Below are 15,016 nucleotides of genomic sequence, written 5' to 3' on the forward strand. Positions count from 1 at the left end.
CGTAAATCCACATTTATTTCGATGAGTTTGCGAGTCAAGGCGCAGTATCTGAAGGAGCCCGTCAACTGTCGTTTTCTTAACAATTGGAATAACGGTCTGATAACCAGAAGACACTCGGGAGGAATTTAAGTTCCCTTAAGTGCGTAATCTGAGCTCGCGGTGTGTGTGGCTGTAGTGTTACCGGTGCTCCTTCTACAGCTGCAGAAGTTGTGCCTCCCTTCCTTTTAGTGAATGCTTAGTACCCCCTTTTTTCTATGGAGTAAATCGCAAGGAAACACTTGAAAAGAGCGCTTTCCTCCTCTGTCGCCTGGAACAAACAGGCGGATCTGGTCTACAGATTCTCCGGAGGATGGTAAATGACCGATGGGGAATCATGAACAGCTCTTCTGAACTCGAAGATGGGACTCGGCATAAAAACCAGGTATTTGCACACAACCTACAGATGCGCTACTGGCTATGGGTTTAGAGGAGTGGTGCATATGCGAGCTTGGTGCAGTGTTAACACGCTGAGTTTGGCTGTGTGGCTCTCGGGCGACTCTCTGCACTGTGGAGACAGTTGCAGATGAGCTTCTCCCGACTCCCCCGGCTCTGACACTTCTGTTCCTGTCACAATGTCTAAACCCACCCGTAGATCACCAAATCCCCAGGCTAGTTTTGTAATACAAAGCTTAGACCAGAACGTGTCTGTCACTTGGTTCACAAATATGTTGAGAGATGAACTGCAGGAGAATAATTAAAAAATCATATTAAGAGGTTAATGACAACGTGAATAGGCCGATTGTGCTTTGCGCATTTCTCGGTTTGCACCTTGCTTGAACAAATCTTCTCCATTTTTGTTCAAACATAGACTAGGCTATACTTAAATTGTCTGTGTGGAGAATGTAGGTTATTTGAAGTATGTGGAGTGTTGAAACATCGCCCAAGAATCCCCCAATTGCCATTAACACTCAGAAGCTCAGTCTATCTCCCGCTCGGATGAGATGAGACGGGAGCGGACGTGCGTTGCGTTGCAGCTAGGCAAGATCACTTTGGGGAATAGTCCGTGTGTTTTCACAAGGTCAGTAGAGGGTTATTGAAGGCCCTCCAGAGAGGATTATACGGGGTGGGGGGGGGGGGGGGGGGGGGTTGGGGGGGGTTGGAACCTGGAACAGTGAATCCTATATGTCGGGGGCACTGATCTTAAGGGTTGGCGCCTCTGGAAACATGAAGCGGTGCAGATTACTTCCATTGTCGCCTTATGATAAATGAGAGTGAGGATGGATTCAGTTATTATGCGACAGGAGTTAATAGTTTAACGTAAAGGTGTTTATGTGAAAATTTAAAGAATGCCACTACAAAAATGTTCCGATGTAATAGTGGAAGCAGAAAGCCAGAAGGAATAAAGGCTATCAGGAGTGTTTTCGGGGGATAGTGTACTATGAAATAGCCTACATATTTCCTCAAATTGTCTGGTGCAACTATTGGCATACTGAGTCAGCTGAAGAACCAATTAACTGACCTATTTAACTGTATGTAAGAATGCTAAACAGCAGGGAGAGAACTACATGTTTTTACATGGGTTAGGAAATATGATTTGGATAAATAGACTAGATTGCCATATTCTATACATTGTAGAAATTAACAATTTATATGCTGCCCCCTATTAGCCTACTTCTTCTGAGACCACGTTTTTGGAAATATGCAACAACCAAGCAGTTTCCTCAAAACGGTTCAGAGCTAAATGTGTTTGCTATCAAATATTATTTGACTTCAAAACTAATTAGGCCACAAGTGGTAAACCTGGTTATATGCTGCAGGTCATCAACAGAAACGGTTGTTGACCAGGCTGTGTCATTGTGGTTTGCTTCAAACACAATGAATAGGAGTTACATAAAATTAGTTATGAAGTGCTTGTGGTATATTTCTGGTGATTTACAAAGCCTCACAGGTGAATTTGTGTCAATTGATAATGCTAAGCTGAAGTTATTTTTTTCAGAATTGACAGTAATATTGTGATATCAGGCTATACCATAGCAGGTTATTGCAATCCACCTGGTATGGATTGTTGTATGTCCAACATACCTACTAGCCTTTGAAAACAAACTTACAAGCTGCTTTGTCTCTTTTATAATCAATTAACTGCCCCATGAATAGTAATATATCTGTCTTGGTTTTTAATATAATAAATATGTGTCCCATATTAACTTACTCACTGCCCCATATCACCAGATGTGCCAGAAAAAATGTTTTGGGTCACTGCACGCAAATGTCATCAAATATATACATGATGAGATGAATTGTTCAGTATTTTCACCTCTATTCTTGGTACAAAATATCTGAAGGACTTCACAAATGTCTAATATGTTGGGTAAATACTTCTGATTGATATCAAGAGGTTATAGAGGATGAAAAGGCAATACGTGTCCCATTACACCAAAACTCACCCCAGATCAGAGAGTGTTGGAGTATTAGATGAGATGAGTGGTTGTGGGAAATGGGGAATGCTGCTGTCTGTTCTTCTCCTCCCCACATTACTGTCCATCTCCCTCTTATGCACTGGTATGGTGCTAGCACACATAAATACTCTCTCTCTCTCTCTCTCTCTCTCTCTCTCTCTCTCTCTCTCTCTCTCTCTCTCTCTCTCTCTCTCTCTCTCTCTGTGTAGTCTTAAACTAATGGCAAACATTTAACTCCAATCTTGTGCTATTGACACATTTTAGACACAGTTAGAGAGTTCTCTAGTAGCCCACTGTTTGTTTTGTTATTGTGTGTATGTATGTAAATATGTTATTTCTCTGGTTATTCTGTATATTTGATTTGCTACTGAAGGTATGCTGTCACCCATGTCCCATTGTAACAAATATGACAACTAATACAGGTGCCAGTTAGATAGACTGAAACATAGATTCAAATGCAATTTAAAGTCAGACTTCATAGACATCTATTTTTTCTTATTGAAACTGACATACATAGTCAGATGTGCATTAAATTGTGGGTAAAATGAGACACTTGAAAGAAAAAAAACCTGGCCACCATGAGTTAAAGTTTCCAATGGATAACTTATATAAATAATAATGCAGTGAAACATTGAAAGAAACAGAAATTCTAAATGAGTAAAAATAGCTGCCAGTCATGTTCTTCATATCAATAAGAGGAGGTTTAGATTGAAAGAAGGAAAACAGTTGGCAAATTTCAAGCCAGATGTGTAGGCGGTTAACTGGTTGCAATGATACATTTTGCCTCTTGCATCTAGATCATTCAGAAAATGTAATTCCACACAAGAAAGATGAAAAACAGCACTAAATATTGTTCTGCAAAAACACAAAAAGAGATTTAGGGAATGCTAGCTAGATTTCTTATAGGGCTGTTAAGCTGCGACAATGGTATCAGTCTCTTAAACTGTTAAATCATTCTTGAACTGAGTTTTTGCAACTTGTCTGGTTTCAACTGCAAACCATATATATATACCACACACACACACACACACACACACGCACGCGCACACACACACACACACACAAATACACAAACACACTATTCCAATCACAAACCCTATACCTCTGTCTGTATCTTTCTCTTTCTCTTACATACTCTTTCTCTCCTCTGTACCACATGTGCACGCATACACGCGCGCACACACACATACACACACACACACACACACACAGTGTAGCTGAGAACTCATCGAGGCCCGGTGGGGATGCCCACTCTATGGGTTGGAGGTAATCGATAACACTCTGAGAACTCAGAACTTTCCAAAGAACTGAGATGACTGTGTGTGCATGAGCAGAATGCCGTAGAATACAGCTGTGGCCTGCCTGCTTACAAACTATCACACACACACACACACACAATCACTTCTGCCAGGATTTATCAGTCTGCACTAATTCACTGTAATACCCCTCGCCCCCACACATGGTAAATGTGGCACACCAAGCAGACAATAGAGGGCTCAGCCATCCTTCATGTACACATCAATTCTTGCATCCTTATTTCTCCCTTCTTCCTCTGTTCTTCCCTTATATCATATTTTGTGAGTATAAGCAAATACCGATTGAGTATTTGTTGCTCAGTGGTTAGGATAATTACAGATTTTAAAATATATACTGTAACTTCATATAAGTATGTTTTACACATACTTGAGATGTATAAGACGTATAATTAGAATTAATATGTATAATTTATGAGAACACGCCTGTCTTTGCTAGGCACTTCCAACATGTGAAACAGTTATTCAATTATAACAGCATGCAGACTGCAGCTCTATATGTGTGTGATGTGGGCTGGCTGGTTTTCTGGGTAACCTTGTCAGGCTAATGAACCTGCTGAGCTGGCTAGAGGTAGGGAGGCCATGCGGACTGGAGCAGAGCAGAGCAGAGAGTGCTTCCTGGTTCACTGGGCCTGTGATTTCCCTGTGGGGGGTTCTGCCATGGCAGCAGTGCAACTCTAACAACCTTAGCTCCACTCTCCCCTGCTCCTTTCTGGGTGGGATAGGAGAAACACCAACCAGCAAACTTTTCAAGCACAGAAAAGGCGGCATACATTTTCTGCCAGATCACATACCTGAACATACAGCTGATACATGCACTGATATGTAGAAATACTCCCTCAATCTTCTTTCTACTGTATGTGTGTATGTGTGTGCACCTGTGTACGCGCACGTTTGTCTGTACTAATGCAGACACTTCCGAAAAAGCCTGTAGTGTGAGATGTTTTTATGAGTTTTTGACAGGCAGGCAAGTTGTTCTGCACAAGTGTGTTTGTGTACATGTGCGCATGCATGCCACTCTGTCTCTGTTTGCCTCCAGCTACATGTGAGTATGAGGTGGTGATTGCAGTTTGGAAGGTTGGTATGTTTTGTTATTGAGCCACTGCCATGGCCAGTAGTTCATATCTGAGATCTTGTATACCGACAGTGACAATATCACATCCTACTTCTGCTGTGACAGGTGACTCTCACAGGAGAGATCTGTCAAATCGTGCCATGTCAGTCTGCGTGTCATAGTTACAGTCTGTGTGTTAGTGTTATAGTTGGGTGATAGTTATATGGAAGACAGATATAGTTGTGTGTTTGTGTGTGTGTGTGTGTGTATGTGTTAATATCAACCCATGCTGATCTTGAAACAGTGTGCGGGGGGGTGAGAGGTAGAGGGGGAGTTATTAAATATATTGATTTCAGTTTGATAGCCTACTGTTCTTCATAACAGCAGGCACTTTCAATTCACCTTTCAAAATATTGGCATGCACCATTATGAATTTCAAAGCCTCGTTTTGTTTCCCTGCATTTTTCATCTTCAGGTGGGCATGCTATCTTCAGACACAAATGCTTTTCTAATCTCCTCTGCTTTTTTTTTTATCAATAGCAATCTGGATGCTTTTAAGCTTTTGACACATATCTGTGCATTTAAATGGTTTATATAATACATAGGTGTTACATAATTATGCATGCATTCTTCAGTTGTAGGATCAAAACCTAAGGGTTTCACAAAAAAGTGTTTCACAAGAGTGTAGGCCTTTTGTTGGAATGAGGTGTGAGAGGAGAGTGTGTTGGTGGATCAAAGTGGTAACGAGCCATTACTGTGAACTCATTATGTAAGTGAAGAGAGCTTTTGCATAGAAAGTGATTCAGTGCCTTAATGGAGGAGCATGTTATTTTTTTGGTTTGGTGAACACTAGGTTTCTGCTGTAGACAGTTGGAGCCATTTTGTGCAATGTACATAGCAGGGCTTTGCTAGGCTGAAGGTTATAAATGACGGCAGATGTCCCTCGTGCCTTTGGCCTTGTTCTTCCTCTGTCTGCCTTTGTTATCTGACCCTCACTCTCTTCTCTCTATCTTTTTCCTCATTTTCTGTCTTTCTAGATCCCTTTCTGACACAAAGGATTAGGGCATTTACATATAAGACGTCTGGTGCGGCAAGGTGCCTAGGAGGACCTGAGAGAAAGACAGAGAGTAAAGAAAGGACAGGAATAAGAATGACAACATGATTGTCTGAAACCAGGAGAATAAAAAAAGAAGAGATAGAGTATACTCAGTGAAAGGGAGTAAGGGAAATAGTAATATGTAATGAGGGAGAAAGGAGAAGGGAGGAATGGAGAGTATGAATCACAGCGCAGGTTCCAGATCAGTGTTGAGCAGACGGCAGGCTAGCTAAAGGCCCATCTCCCTTTGCAAGATGACGCAGATATCTGCCAGTTGCTCAAAATCCCACACGCACAAAGATAGCACAAAGGGGTGCTATCAAAGATATGCCACACACTGCTATTGAAGGAAAGACAAACTTTCTCCAGTGTCTCTTGGATCTCTTGGATTGGTTGCAAGGCACGCCACAGAGGCCCCAGAGCATCACCAAGGGCTCATTCATATCCAAAATAAGAGCTGTAATGGAAACTAATTGTAGTTAATTGGTTCATGATTCAGGGTAATTGTGTTGTTTTTTGTTTACTGCACATGTTTTAAGTTGTGTGTGTGTGTGTGTGTGTGTGTGTGGGGGGGGGGGGGGGGGGGGGGGGGGGTACATGCATACATGGCCACTTTCTTTCATCTCTGTGTCTTTGTGTATTGAATGGATGTGGAGAAAGTAAGAAAGTAAAGCTGCGCAGGGAGCACCAAGAAGGCACTGCAGGGCAAGGTTATACTGTACCTCACAGAGCCTGTATTGACAGATATGTCAGCAGGTTGACCTGATAGGGCAGGGTTTCACAGAGATAGATAGAGAGAGAGAGAGAGAGAGAGAGAGAGAGAGAGAGAGAGAGAGAGAGAGAGAGAGAGAGAGACAGACAGAGAGGGAGATAATAGGGCAGGCTAAGGCATTAGATTTCCATCTGCAGGATGCAGCCCCTCCATGCATGCCTGAGATAATAGACAATATGAGGTGTGTGTGTGTGTGTGTGAGTGTGTGTGTGTGTGTGTGTGTGTGTGTGTGTGTGTGTGTGTTTATGCAGCATTGCTTGCATGCATATCTGTACAGAAGGAAGGAATCATGCAGGTAAAATACAAAAAAACATAAACAAGTTAACTATTTTCAATCCAAAGTAAAGAATAAAAAGTATGGATTTTTACCCATTATTGTACTTTGAAAAGCTGTAATATAACCAATCTGCAATTATTCTCATTCAATTCCCTGCTAAATCTTCATTAAAAATGCATTGGAAATCACCTGTGAGAGGTGGATGAGAGTTGTACAGATGGAGGAAAAGAGTGGGCAGGAAATGAGCTAGAGTGGTGGAGAGAGGGATGAGAGAGAAACAGTCTGTGCATGTGTTACAGAGTTCAATCATCTTGATAGACAACTAGCCAGGCCCATTTCTTTGACAGATTGGGCTCTATCTCCATATCTGCAGTGAGAAGTGTCCAATTTCCTCCTGGCGATTTCAATCTGAGAGTAATAGAGCTCCCATTCATGTGGCGCTAGAGTCCGATCAAATAGAGATGTGAGATTAGGCCTAACGCCTGCTTTTAGAGGAACACACTGCCCACAACATGATGGACTTTTTTTCTTTTTTCCCTGGGCTCACCATTAATCAAGGCTCACAAATACTCATGCATGCAAGCGCGCACACATAACAAATCACATACATACACCTACACTTACCCACACACATACTAACACACACACACTTCCCTTTAGTGATGGGTTATGTGTCTGACTGAGGACGAAGAGTCTGAACAGTAAATAATAAGGAATTAATTAGACTGTGGAATCCAGTGAATAATTTATGACAAATGGAGAAGTTTAATCAAGCAGCCAGTCTGCTGTGGCCACAGGATCTGGAGCAGAAGAATAGTATAGGACAGAGGAAGGTAGAGTTTTAACCCAACATAACCAGTTTAGACACACAAACACGCTTTGATAAAACTCTGTTGTAATATACAGGCAGTTTGGCAGCAAGCCAGAGCCAATTGTTAAAATAGTAATGCTAGAGCGTGGCATCTGTTCAACTGCTATTGTACTGAAGGCCTCCTTATCTTGGTGTTAAAATGCCAAAGCCCTTGTGATTGAGCTGTGCCTCTTTGTAACTCCCTCTTACTTCGTAGTCTCTCCCAAATCACATTATTGGTTCTCCTCAGAGCCAAATGGAGTCGTTTCTTCAGAAAACTGGCTCCATATATTTACCTGCTAATGACTTGGTTAAGCTAACGGAGAAACATAATAGCGTCATTATGGGCCAGGCGCCATCAGGTGTCTCAAGGTTAATAACAGCGCTAATTGACTAGAGGGATGAAGGCTGAGAAGCCCTTGTTGTCTCCATAACCGTGTTTCGTACTCCGTATTCTTGATCTGTGCATAGGATGCAGAAAAAGAATGATTGCTCTGCTATTTTATTGCTGCATTTGGTGAAATACAGCGGAAAAATCTCAATGAGTTAATTTGCATGGACATATTCACATGGATGCGTAGGCTCAGGGACAGGCACTTTTCTTCTTAACATGCCTAAGAGGAAATGTGTCACGATGCCACCCACAACAGTCCAATTCCTTCCTTTGTAATTTTAAGTTCAGCCATGTTTTGATTACAGCTGCTCACATGTCAAAATGGACATGTCAGGACAATGATGACCAGAATAAGGAAAGCATGCACAGCAAAATAATGTTTGTTCACTGGACCACAAAGAAGATCCAAGCTTTTGTATCTGCGATCAGTAGAATGAGAAATGAAGAAAAAACAACTCATAAAAGAGGTCAGGTGACAGAGGATAAGCAGTAAGATGAGAAAATGATGAATGAGGATAGTTTGAGGAGAGAGACTACGATGGAGGGATGCATAGAAAGATTAAGAACTAGAGAGAGACAGAGCGGGAGAGAGACGGAGATGGATAGACAAAGAGATGCAGTGATGTATTTATTTCAGCTATCCTATTAAACACTTATGACAAACTCATGGCTAATATATTAACAGACTTACCCGCCGACATCCATAATTTATTCATCATCAAAAATTCAATCTGGCAGACTGTGTGCCATTATTCAGATGTGCTGGGGGAAAAGTGGCACATTTGAATAAATGAGGAATTTAAGGACTCGCTCCCACGGCTTGCCGTTATTCCAAAGCCCTTGCTTTAAATGATTCAAACATCAAATCAATCAAAAAACATTGAAGAAGGATGGATCTTGAAAAAAATCTCCTCCTCTCCTCCCTACTTTGGAAAGACAGTGGAGGAAGTAGAAGAAATGAATAGAACAAGGGAGAAGAAAGACAGAGAGTTTGCTGAAAGTAGACCTGGGTGATAGAACGATATCAAAAACGATTACGGAAAAATTTGCCACGATAGTGATGATACAGTTTTGGGATTTAGTTTAGATAAAATCATTTTCGGTTTCTGTTTTGCATCAACAGCCAGTCACACAGCAGAAATAGTCTTTGGGTCGCAGATAAACAAAACACCAACAGCCAATCTCCAATCTGACGGCAAAAATTGGCGGCTTGCACATTGCTGAGGTGCACACCCACTCAAGACAACAACACCACACAGTGACTTGTGACAGTGAGTTACTGGAGAAGACTGGTACAGTAAGTGATGATAAGTGGATCTAGATTAGCGAGATGTAAAAATGAGCAGGTCGAAGAAGGAAAGCAACGGTGACAGTGACCCCGAAGAAGAAGAAGAAGGGTCACACAACCTCTATCATATTGAAAAAAATTTATATCTTAAGCCTGAAGCTGCAGTGTGTATGAGTAAGAGGGCTATTTGACAGTTGAAGGAGTGAAAATGAATGAAATAGCATACTACTGCCATCAATTTCATCTCGGCCTCCTCTTTTCTACTGAAAATGTAATAATTTAATCATTTTATCAAGGTTATCCTTTGGATAACATGTATTACAGGCGTATGGCTCTGGCCTCCTCTGGCATCCGCTTGCTAGATTAAATGTTATAGAAAAAAGAATCACAGCTATTATTTCCTAGTTGTGTCAACTATTTAGTAGCATTTGGACCATTATTGTGGGCTGAGTATAGGTCGCCTGATTCTTGTCTCTGATTGGTTGATGTTGAAGCCTTGCCAGCAAAGCTTGCTCTCCGATCAAGCTTGCCTAGATTTCAAACTGATACCTTGTTTTCAGTGAGAAAATATTTACCCTAAATATTTGCCTGTGTACCTTGACAACGGGAAACCCCACCACCCTCTTCCTTCAAATGAGAAGGTAACCTCCCACAGAGTGCACAAAGTATGAGTTTGCTGTATCATGCTAGCCTCAGTTGTCTGTTGAACACTAGCCAACCTGTTAGCAGTCCTTCAACTGCCAGCAATGCTGGAGCTCAACCTAAAGCAACGAACAATCGTGGGAAATGGCTTTAGAGATAGAGAGAAAATTGCCTTGCATGCCGGTTTTTGTTGACTAATATAAGGAATGTTATATTATATAAGCCAATGTTATAGGTTGGCTTGTACTGCCTTGTTTGTAAATGTAAAGCCACGTTGGTACTGATGTTTACTGTACATATATATGTGTTGTAACCAGTTGCCTCTGATAATAAATCATTTAACTGTGATGAACTCTCTGGTTTCTTCAGAGTTTAGTCAAGCAGAATACTGTTCAAACTTTAAGCGGAGCATTATTAAATGCGTATCGTGATTATTATCAATATTGATCAATATGAACAAATATACTGTGACAATGTGTTGTGTGGCCATATAGTTTTTTTGTCACTGGGTGAAACACTTTATGATTCTTGGCCCTGTTTTTATAATAAAACGTATCAAAGTTGTCGGAAATGTCTGCCTATCCGCTACATCATCGGGATTGTGTTTTTTATTGGCAGGAAATGAAAGCACTATGTCTGATGCACACTCTGTTATTTGCACATTTTTAGCTTACAATGTCAGGGCAATACCCGACCCTCTGCTTTGGCTGCAGTAGTGGGGCTCATATTTACTGTATTTGGTTTGTCTTGTTTCCTCTGGTGAAAATCTGCACCTCTCTGCAATACCTAAGTCTGAATGAGATTGGATATGGAAATGTAAGGTATGGCAGACCGGTAGTTTCTGCTGATGTTGTGGAACGTTCAGCGTGGAGGACAGGACACGTCCTGTGGAGAAACAAACACACACGCATGCACACACACGCACTCCTCATTTCATGTAGTACAGTACAGAAAAGACAACTACAGAAAAAAACTACACAAGAACAAGTAAAAAAGGGTGAAAAAAGGGTGGTAGAGATTTTTTGAGCGTGGCAACTGTGCAAAAAATGTTGGATGAAAACATTGAAAACATTCTCTCTTATTTGCGGTAGGAGTCAACTGACTACCTTAACAATGGCTTCATTCTAGTGCATTCATTTGTGTATGCATGTAATAATACAATGCAAGTAGTAGGTGTACATAATATACTGTGCAAAAAAGAGTTAGAACTCCTGACTGCTGAGTGCTGTGCCAACAGTCTCAGTGAGCACAAGTTGGAATAGCTTCCGTAAAGTGTAACATCAAAATTACAATTGTGCATTTCCATTGTACTCAGGCTCCTAATCCACTAAAGCCACAGTACCTACCCATAGACTAAGTAAAACTTCTAATGAAGGGAACAGAAAACCACATTTGATACAGCTGGGAGAGTGATCAACAGAAGAGGAGGATGCTGCAGCTTTAACAGTATTTTTTTTTCTCTATAGGCCTGACTGCCCTGGATATGATAACTGACGTGTTATGTGACACTCCTAATTTGACGCTTCCGTGGCGCACTGTAGGTGGGAGACTTGAAGTGTCAGTCGCATTGGCACCTGCACTTCTACAGCTGGCCTGTTTTAGGGTGACATACAGTCTGCTTCTTATCTGTGGAGACAAGGACATTCTGTAATGTTCATATTTTGTTCATACATCTCAACATTTGTATGCTACTAGCTGAATTTTCCACTTACTTTGCAGTCGTATAGCACAGCAAGCCTTTGGGTTTCATTAATTAGGATTTCCTCATTCAAGTCTTGGCTGCTTGTCAAGGTATTCGGTTGATGAAAAGTTTTATCAAGCTCTGATGTCAATCACTGTCTGTAGCCTACAGCTTCACAAGAGCACCCTGATTAAAAGCATGAATAATAATAGACATATTAATTAACAAGGACGAACATATAAACATTGCCCTATTGAAAAATTCTATTACCTTTTAAAGTACTTTTGCCTTGAATTTGGTCAGTAGTCACTGACCAAAGCTGCTTTGGTTCTCTGTTGATACTCCAAACTCAAACAGAGGTTAGAGCAGACACGGCAAGGTGGCCATTGAAAACAATTGGTGTGTCTGGTATTTTTGTTTTGCATATTAATGTGCTCTGTTCTTTAAAGGTAGGATCATAAACGGAAAAAATATTATTTTAATATTCTCTCATTGCATGACAGTACTGTTACTGTGTTTCAGCAAGTGCAAATTCTCAAAGTGCTTTAAGTGCATTATTATGTCAAGTACAACATGTAATGTAAAATATTTAATAGACTTATTTACAACTATTTCATAGCTGTGTGGCTAACAATAGAATCGAATAGAATAGAATAGAATCTTATTGTCCAACCTAAACTGGAAAGTCATCTTAGCCTCACCCCACACAAACATGTTCAAAAACAACGCCACAATACAAGACAGTTAGTGCAGTTGTAGTGATTCATCTAGCTTTAATGAGCAGGTCAACTGTGCCAGGTACAAAAGACCTCTCATAGACTTTTTTCTGTTATGGATATTCTAAATAGGCTTGGGTGATATCGGCTTGGGCCGATATCACGATATTTCGCGAATATCGCAATATTTTCCGCGGTAGCAAATATCACCCCACCCCCCCACCCCACCCTGCACACAGGGTGCAGATCACACTTGCGCAAACATTTAAACTTATAAACCTATAATCTACTAGTGGTAGGGTGGTAAACAAGCACAGATCCTGTACAGACCCACGACGCATGTGTTCAGTTCAATTCAATTCAATTCAGTTCAATTCAATACAATGCACTGAAGCACTGCGACACAGTTATCGGTTAAATAATTCCACTAACGTTAATTAAACCTGCAATAAGCGATTTCAGACCCTGTAACCAATCCTGAAACTAACGTGTGCTACATGGAGATTTCTGTGAGACGTAATGATATAAACAAATAGCCACACGCGGACCAGGGGCCTATATTACGAAGCAGGATTTGGGGTTAGCGAGCTAGCTTTGCGTTTAACCCTGGCTTTTCGGTCTCACGAAGGTGGTTCACTTTTAACCGGGGTAGATCACCATGGTAACTTATGCTGGACGGCTAACCTGCTCCGGAGCAGGTTAAGTTCAGGGTATCGGATCAAAACGTATGAAAGGCCCGCCTTCTGACCAATCAGCTCTCTGGAAACAGGGAGTCACCATTCCTACAGGATCCCGATATGGACAAATATACAAATGAAAATCCCAATAAAAAACTGAAACCTGTTATTTTTGAATGAACAGACAGTAAGAAGTGCTGTTCGCAGGGTGACGTGTTTACAGACCAGTAGAATCACGTTGTTTTCCATGATAACTTATTATATCAGAGATATAGCAGGTAGGCTACTTAATTGACCATATTATTGATGGATTAAAGTTACTGTTGCATATATTAATTGCGCTGACTTTATTTAATTTGTTTCCAACAGTGTTTGGTTCAATGTCGGCTATTCATATTCCATTACCGCAGCCCCGAAGAACATGAGGCCGACTTTATGAATAGAAAATCTTTTTACAGCCTCAATGTGTCCACAAACTATTTTATCAATGAAAAATATGCCCACTGTGTCCTAATGACGGGGCAGTTCCTCCAGTAATCCTCTCTAGCCTTGGAAGCAGAAACAACTTTTACTTTTTGCGGTTATGTCCATTGTTTATGGCTTTTATTGTTTGATTAGCCTATTTTATTATTTTCGCCTATTTTTAGGCTATTACTTATTTTTATAGTTTTGCGCTTATATTCTATGTCCTTTTCCCCACTGAATCATATTACTTTTGCTGCACAACTATCTAATTTCCCCACGGGGATCAGTAGTTTCATCTTATCTTATCCGAATTGTCTGATCTGGATCTGTCCATGTTGCAAGTGATTGGCTATTTGTTACAAACCCCGCCTCTTTCATGTGAATGCGCTCATAGCTGGATAGGTAAATCCTGGGTTGGCAGAGCCAGTTGATAACCAGCTACGTGAAACCGGTTATCAGGATCGCCAATGTTAGGTTTAGTGAAGCCGGCTAACTCAAACATACCCTGACTTTGTTGAACTTGCTTCGTAGTATAGGCCCCAGCTGTGTTGTTGTTTTCACCTCTTTCCTAAAGTTTGTTGTCACGTTCGGCCCGAGAAAAGGCGAATCGATAAAGCTAGCGACTAAACGTTTTCAACTAGTAAACTTGCTACCTACCTCTTCACTTGTCATTATGGGACATGTAGCCTTCAGCGGGAGAAAGATCTGGCAAAGCCGGACTGGTAACCAGCGATATTTCTCTGTAGGTACGTTTATTTTAGCCATTAGCCTTTATGCACAGTTTGTCCTTAAGGGCTTTCGTCGCCCAGTAGCTTTGCTGTGTGTTTACAAAATGTGTTGCGGTTGCTGTCACCCTCTAGTGGTCAGAAAAAATTGCTTAGTGTAGCTTTAAATACCACAAAGTGGGCTATATGTTACCTACCGTTAATGTTTGTAGGGCAGCAGAAGACATGTTATCGGGTTACTGTTTACAAATCCCGTTACTGACACAGGCGAGTTCAGCAAATGGTGGAATGTTAAGTTTCACTTTTGTTTTCACACTGGGAGACTCTGTGGATTGAGTTCAGTACTGCTGGTCTGCTGTCTGTGCATCTCCAAATGACAAACATGACGTGATGCACATCAGGCGCATTAGAGACCGATTTAGATCCATTTCTCTACATTGACCAACTTTTGATTTTGGGCCTCTGTATGGGAAACACTGCATCTCTTAGCCACAGACGCCCTCTAGAGGCCATCTCACGAAGCGCATCATCTCACTAAGCGTTACCTGACTGACTGACTGAGTGACTGCCTGACTTGAATTTGCCCTGGATGCCCTCGGCTGTGCCGTGGGGATAATAATAATAATGATAA

The 15,016-nt window shown here is 41.2% G+C and overlaps 1 protein-coding gene across 3 annotated transcripts in view; it reads left to right on the plus strand.

The window, feature by feature from the left end:
- Positions 1-349: 349 nt before the first annotated feature.
- The window catches only part of fibcd1b (fibrinogen C domain containing 1b), a 98,924-nt gene continuing 84,257 nt past the window's right edge, over positions 350-15,016 (plus strand). For all 3 annotated transcript variants that reach the window (XM_071924039.2, XM_071924040.2, XM_071924041.2), the window contains exon 1: positions 350-421. In XM_071924039.2, the coding sequence (XP_071780140.1) occupies positions 350-421 (72 nt within the window). The remainder of the gene's footprint in view (positions 422-15,016) is intronic.

This window comes from Centroberyx gerrardi, chromosome 2 (assembly GCF_048128805.1).
Source record: "Centroberyx gerrardi isolate f3 chromosome 2, fCenGer3.hap1.cur.20231027, whole genome shotgun sequence".
Classification (NCBI taxonomy): domain Eukaryota; kingdom Metazoa; phylum Chordata; class Actinopteri; order Beryciformes; family Berycidae; genus Centroberyx; species Centroberyx gerrardi.